Below are 6,892 nucleotides of genomic sequence, written 5' to 3'. Positions count from 1 at the left end.
CTGGAGGAAACCTGGCACCATCCCTATGGTGAAGCATGGTGGTGGCAGCCTTATGCTGTGGGGATGTTTTTCAGTGCCAGGGACTGGGAGACTAATCAGGATCGAGGGAAAGATGAACGGCGCAAAGTACAGAGAGATCCTTAATGAAAACCTGCTCAAAAGGACCTCAGAACAGTGAGAAGGTTCACCTTCCAACAGGACAACGGCCCTGAGAACACAACCAAGATAATGCAGGAGTAACTTCGGGACAAGTCTTTGAATTTCCTTGAGTGGCCCAGCCAGAGCCCAGACTTGAACCTGATCGAACATCTCTGGAGAGACCTGAAAATAGCTGTGCAGCGATGCTCCCCATCTTGAAAGGATCTGCAGAGAAGAATGGGAGAAACTCCCCCAAAACAGGTGTGCCAAGCTTATAGCGTCATACCCAAGAAGACTCAAGGCTGTAATCACTGCCAAAGGTGCTCCAACAAAGTACTGAGTAAAGGGTTTGAATTCTTACGTAAATGTTATGTTTCAGTTTTTATTCTTAATACATTTGCAAAACATTCTTAAAACCTGTTTTGCTTTGTCATTATGGCGTATTGTGTGAAGAATGATTGCAATTTTTTACATTTTATCATCCATTTTAGAATAAGGCTGTAACGTAACAAAATGTAGGAAAAGTGAAGCGGTCTGAATACTTTACGATTGCACTAATATGCCATAATATGACATTTGAAATGTCTATATTCCTTTGGAACTGTTGTGAGTGTAATGTTTACTGTTTATTTTGGATTGTTTATTATCTATTTCACTTGCTTTGGCAATATAAACTATATGTTTCCCATGCCAATAAAGCTCTTTGAATGCAATTTAATTAAAAGAGGTGGTGAGAATAAGGGCTGTCCAGCGTGTATCATATCTGGAGCCAGTGAGAAGAGTGGAAGGAGTGAGTGGCGTATAAGATGCAATGGTAATTGAGACTGCACCAGTGAATGTTTCTTGGCAATCAAGGGATCCTGATATATTACGTGAAAAGGTGGAATTTGTAGCATTTATTTGCAATGGCCATAAACTGCACAGCACAAACAAAGAAGAAATGAAAGGAAATTGTAATTATTGTGAGTTCAGCAGAACGATTTTTGTGACTGAGTTTACAGCCGAGGCATTGCAAGAAATCCTTTAAAAGGATGGTCCGCCCTCACAGGCTCCTGAGTCTGTGTAGGGATGTGACTTGAATTGGAATGTGACTGAAGGAGTGGGATATTATGTAAAAATAAAAAAGTCAATTTTTTTCATTTTCTATGATTTCGGTTTTTTCCCACTTTTCTTCCTATAATTAACATTTTTTCTATAGTTTACAACCTGTACAGTAGGTGGCGGCATGCAGCTTTAACGCTTGTTTGCGGGCCGCCATAATACCATAGAAGAAGAAGTCTGTCGTAAAATGATTGCAACAATGTTGCCCAAGTAGAGTTCAGTGGAGTTCATGGCTAAAAGTCAGTAGATAATTACAATGTTTCGATTTCAAAGGCATTTGATGTGTTGTATACTTTATGTTGAATTCATTCCAATCGAGTTTCCTGTCGCAAGTCGATAGCCTACCTTTAGGGAGCCCTAAACTGAATTGATATCCAGTTATATTAGCGTGAAAATGGAATCATTTAACGGAGAGGGTAAGAACTCAAATGTTCTAAACAAAGTCCACTTTGTAGTCCAATTAATATTTGAAACTTGTTGTTAATCTGGCGCATTCTGTGTATTAAATAAGTTATCCAATGCCTTTATCGTCTAGCATCTGTCAGTTGTGTTTGCAATTATATGACAATATGGCTAGCTATGTTTACAAATTGCAAAGCCCATTCAAACACCGTGCACTGCCTACTCTAAGGTGTATGATGAGTCTTGGTATTTGTAGGGTAGGCTATTGGTTGTCAATGTTCTTGAATGAAAGCAAGGTTTTATCCCCTCTTCCTCGTCAACAGGAGGGAACCATGTACTTGTGGAAGTGAGCCCAGATATCCACATTTGTGGGTTCTGTAAGCAGCAGTACAATAACTTTGAAGTCTTTCTGGCCCACAAGCAAAATGGCTGCCACGTACCCTCCTCTGACATATCAGCATCTAACTTGGCACCCACTCTTACAGGTAAGACTATTCTTGCAAGGTGTTTTATCCATAGGCTTGTTTAGAGAGATGAAAGGCTACCCCAGACTCCTTAAATATACCGTTGGAACAATGCATAGCCTATATATTTTCTCCTTCAAATACAACTTGTTATAAAGGCAAGTAAAAATTGGTTATGTGGTTACTCAGTAATCATGGTAACAGTCTGATGTTTAGACAAATTACTCCGTTTTCTGGAAATGTATCCTATACAGTCAGAAATCCTTTCCCCCTAGATTCCAGCACAGAGTTTGTTTTCGAGGAAACCTACCAGACGTGTGTTATGAGAGGTGTCAAAAAGATCCTGACCAAAGCCTCTAAAACACCATCCAGAAAATTAAAACCTGCCCTGACTTCAAAGAGGCGCGGCTGCTGTTTCTCAGGTTGGTACCCTCACTTCCTCTTTTATTAGTCCTGTGACACATTCCTTCCATACTGCTGGTAGGGAGGGAGGGAGCACAATATCTGCTGGTCAGTTACAACCAATTGGCTCTTTTCTGAGTCTATTTACTTTTTTTTATAGCTGGCTTTTACACTAATTATTAGTACAGTAAAGTTTTCTTGAAATGTGGTTCAAACAACACTTATATTCAGGGTGCATGAATCAATCACTTTTCTAATCAAATGCATAATCTATTCCTTTGCCCCTAGGATGCTCTTTCAAGACACAGTACGGTCAGAAAGATATGGAGCGGCATCTCAAAACACATACTGGTATGTAATAATACCAGTGGAATTTTATCATAAATCAAATTCTATTGATTTGGCATCCTAGCATGTATTGATATTTTGACATTTATTTGTCCTCCAATCCTTGTGTGTGCCCAGGTGAGAAGCCGTTTGAATGTGAGCTGTGCCACAAGCGGTTCAGCCGGAGGGACAAGCTGAACATGCACTTCCGCTCCCACACGGGAGAGAAGCCTCACAAGTGCAAGTACTGTCCCTATGCTGCGGCCGACAGCAGCAGTCTGAAGAAACACCTCCGTATCCACTATGATGAGAGGCCCTTCAAGTGCCAGATCTGCCCCTATGCCAGCCGCAACTCCAGCCAGCTCACCGTGCACCTCCGTTCACACACTGGTGGGTTTGCTTGGGTTTATTAGTACACTTAAGCATTGAATTGTGTAAGTCTGGTTCTGAAATCTGGTTAGCGAATGGTCTACATTGTTTCCCGTTCATTTGGGATTGAAATATGGGACATGGACTCATCGTGATATAAGACCGATTATGACTTCTAAAAAAGTCTGACAAACTTACGTTTTATTTGTCTGATGTTATATAAATGTATATATTCCTCTACTTTAGGGGATGCACCTTTCCAGTGCACTCGGTGTGAAGCAAAGTTCAAGATCAACTCTGACCTGAAGAGGCACATCCGCATCCACTCGGGTGAGAAGCCTTACAAGTGTGACTTCTGTGACTACCGCTGTGCCATGAAGGGCAACCTGAAATCACACGTCCAGATAAAACACGGCACGTCCAACTCCTTCCGCTGCCCTGAATGTGACTTCCGGTGCACCAATAAGACAGCTCTGAGGCAGCACTCACGGGAGCACCAGCCCACTCAACCCATCCAGTGCTCCAAGTGCACCTACTCCTGCTCCAGCAAGGGGGCGTTCAAGGTCCATGAGCGGATCCACTCTGAGGAGCGACCTTTTAAATGTGACTTCTGCAGTTTCGCCACCAAGCAGCGCAGCAACCTGGTCATCCACAAGAAGAAGAAGTGCCACGCGGACAAGCCTGAGACAGGTATCGGTGGAAAAAGAGGCAAAGCCGGTGTCTGTAACGGTGAGGACCCTCCCAAGCCTGTGAGCTCCCGGTACCGAGCCAAGCTGGACGCAACGCGGGCCTTCCGCTGTGACCTGTGCGAGGCGTCGTTCGTGAGGGAGGACTCTCTGCGCAGCCACAGGAAGCAGCACCAGGACTCAGACTCCCAGCAGACTCTCTCTTTGACGCTCCAGCCCATCACCTCCCAGCACAGTGTTGTGACTGTGAGCCATGTACCCAGGCAAGACAGCCACACCACCCAAATCCCACTCCACCAGGTCCCCCTGACTCCCCTGGCCTCAGACCCCCTGGCCCCCTACAGCAGTGCCCAGCTCCAAATCATAGTTTCCCACCCTCTGGGTCAGGAGGGCTCCTTCCTTCCCCTGCAGGCTGGGCTAGACGTTGGGCAGCACCAGCATCACACCAAGGGATCCACCACGGTCCTCCTGAGCCCAGAGACCCAGGGCATGGTGGTCAACTGTATGAGCCTCACGCCCATACAGCAGCTAGGAGCTCAGAAACGGGTAGAGGGGGGCTCTCTGGAGCCTCAGACAGTCCTGCTGACACACCTCTCCCTAGGGGACAGCCGTAACCCTCTCCATCAGGCCCTACTTCAGACAGCCATCGCCTCCCAGGAGTCCTCAGCCCACCGGAGCAGCACACAGACCTTCATCACCACCTGCTCAGACCTGGAGGGTCTCAGTGCTCTCATCCAGGAGGGGGGCACAGAGGTTACTGTGGTGACGGAGGGAGGGAACCACAGTAATCTAGTCACCATGGCAACGGCCACCTCCAGGTTTTCGCCCCCGGACATGATGTGTAGCGAGGGTGGCCCCTCGGAAGACTTGCCAAAGCAGGCACAGGTAACAGTGGTGCGGGAGTTTGGGGACAATGGCATTACCACCTGTGAGGAGGACAGTAGTATCATGGTCCCTAGCATCAGTTTGGGCAGCCAGGAAGTGGTCATCCACGGCTTGCCTCTGGTGGTGGCTGCCCAGAATCAGCCTGTTCTAGAACACCTCTCAGTCTCTACACAGAACCTCTATTCAGTGTCAGACACACACACCATTGATGGCCTCCAAGACTGACTAGACCACCATTACTGTACTGTTTGTCTGCAACAGATAAAATGGATAGCTATAACAAACGGTTAGATAGCAGCTCATGTTCTGTTACAGAATGTTCTCATGTGCAAGTTACATTACATTGACTCTTGACTCATGTCATAGCTTTGTCATGTTTAGGTTAACTTAGTTATTCATCATAAATCCAGAGTTGAAAAATGAAGTTTGACTCATTTGTATCAAACAATCTGACTACAGTCATCTTTGACATGTTTTCCAATCATGAACTTTTCAATTCAGATGAACATGAAGAAAATGCATTACTTAAAGTGTCATGAAATAAAAACTAAGAAAAGCAGTATCTGCTTGTGTTTCTGTGCTACTCTCTTATTGTTTTTGAAATGCTAATTGAAATGTATTGTTCTTGGTTCATGTGTCTGCTTTAAACAACCTGTCATTGACCATGAATGAGTATTAATATTACAAAGTCAGATCTCCATGATATAAATTAATAACTAACATTTAAAAATCTAGATGGGTATGTACAGAAATAGCTTGCCATTACCTTTTACCTAGGCTTTCCAGTCACCCATTGTCTGTCAATAGAAGTTCCCAATTTGTCCACTAGATGTCAGTGGAGACCATAGAGCTATGGGGCGTTTGTTCTTTGTATTGCAGCATTTCATGGCATTGACATGGGCTGCGTTGACAGCCCAATTCTGATTTTTCTTTTTTTTTTACTAATCAGATCAGCTCTGAAGAAAATCTCATGTGATTGTTCAAAAGACCAATTAATGGGTTAATGGGGGGGGGGGGGGGGGATCAGAATTGGGCTGCCTGTCTAAACGCAGCCAAAGAGTCATGGTAAACATGTTACGTTTCATAAAGATTGATGTGCGCGCTTCAGTTTCAGAATTATAAATCTTTCTATATGTGATATTGCAGGTTTGTTTCATCGTTGAACAAATGGCAAGGTGTTGAGTCCAGAGCACAAATTATTAAATACAATAGACATTTGATTGAAAGCCTCCTGTTTGTTTGCTATTTTCCTCCTGGAGCCACTTTGCCATTCAGCCTTCTAGTCCTTAGTGTCAGCAGGAAAATCAAGGCTGCAATTGAATAGGCCTATGTACTAAATCGCACCCTATTCCCTATGTAGTGCATTACTTTTGAACAAGGCTCTGGTTAAAACTAGCGCACTATATAGGGAATAGGATGCCATTTGGGGCATGACCAAGTAGTCTCAGGGGCAGTTGAGTATAGATTTTTGTCTTTCAGTGCTAATAGCTTTAATCATTATGATTTATTTAACTTGGATAGCGCTTTGCATTACAGAAAATGATCTCAAAGCGCATAAAACGCAAAAATAAATTTAAATTGAGATGGTAGAGATGGATATTGAATGTCTCTTTTTGGGCATGGGATGAAGGCTGGCAGTTTTGAGCTTTAGAAGCTCAACTGTGACCCCCCTGCTTTCTCTGGCTCAGGACGGAGTGTATGGGCACCGTCTCAACAAATTGTTTGCTGCTCCTCCACCATTAAGGATGAGGAGATCCAAGAGTCATGGAATATGTGGAATGCATCTTTGTGATTCTATAGAATGGAAATAATTAGCGATAGGAGATAAAATCGATAGTAACATATCGCAATATTATTTTGGGACGATATTATATAGATCCCCAGGTCAAAGTTTAGCTCGTTCATCTTATTAAATAGTGAGACAACATGTTTTCAGCCGTGTCGAACCTCAATACGTACCGTATCGGCACCTAAGTATCGTGAGGTCCCTGGCAATTCCCTACCCTAGAAATAATTGTACCTTTCAAGGATTTAGAGATTGATAAAGGATGGATATCCAGTCTTTATGTGGAGCTTACTGTGGTTATATATTGAGACCTATATGGTTTGATTTCTCAA

At 43.8% G+C, this 6,892-nt stretch overlaps 1 protein-coding gene across 3 annotated transcripts; it reads left to right on the top strand.

The window, feature by feature from the left end:
- The first annotated feature begins 1,413 nt into the window (after window positions 1–1,413).
- On the top strand, window positions 1,414–5,336 carry LOC129829767 (zinc finger protein 64-like). 3 transcript variants are annotated; one of them, XM_055891676.1, is made up of 6 exons: window positions 1,414–1,655; window positions 1,965–2,126; window positions 2,381–2,527; window positions 2,796–2,858; window positions 2,973–3,224; window positions 3,450–5,336. In XM_055891676.1, exons 1-6 carry the CDS (start codon window positions 1,634–1,636, stop codon window positions 4,997–4,999), a joined length of 2,196 nt encoding a protein of 731 aa, XP_055747651.1. In that variant the 5' UTR covers window positions 1,414–1,633; the 3' UTR covers window positions 5,000–5,336. The 3 variants fall into 3 exon arrangements, with proteins under 3 accessions (XP_055747651.1, XP_055747649.1, XP_055747650.1); XM_055891674.1 differs by having other exon boundaries at window positions 2,360–2,527; XM_055891675.1 differs by having other exon boundaries at window positions 1,415–1,478; window positions 2,360–2,527.
- The last annotated feature ends 1,556 nt before the right edge of the window (window positions 5,337–6,892 follow it).

This window comes from Salvelinus fontinalis, chromosome 31, assembly GCF_029448725.1.
Source record: "Salvelinus fontinalis isolate EN_2023a chromosome 31, ASM2944872v1, whole genome shotgun sequence".
Classification (NCBI taxonomy): domain Eukaryota; kingdom Metazoa; phylum Chordata; class Actinopteri; order Salmoniformes; family Salmonidae; genus Salvelinus; species Salvelinus fontinalis.
This window is presented reverse-complemented; position numbering and strand designations above follow the sequence as displayed.

Excerpts from the sequence above, each read along its gene's own strand:
- LOC129829767 (XM_055891674.1), top strand. The coding sequence starts at position 1,634 with ATGGAATCATTTAACGGAGAGG. Across the intron at positions 1,656-1,964 it reads GGAATCATTTAACGGAGAGG|GAGGGAACCATGTACTTGTG; the intron begins GTAAGAACTCAA and ends CCTCGTCAACAG. Across the intron at positions 3,225-3,449 it reads GCACCTCCGTTCACACACTG|GGGATGCACCTTTCCAGTGC; the intron begins GTGGGTTTGCTT and ends CCTCTACTTTAG.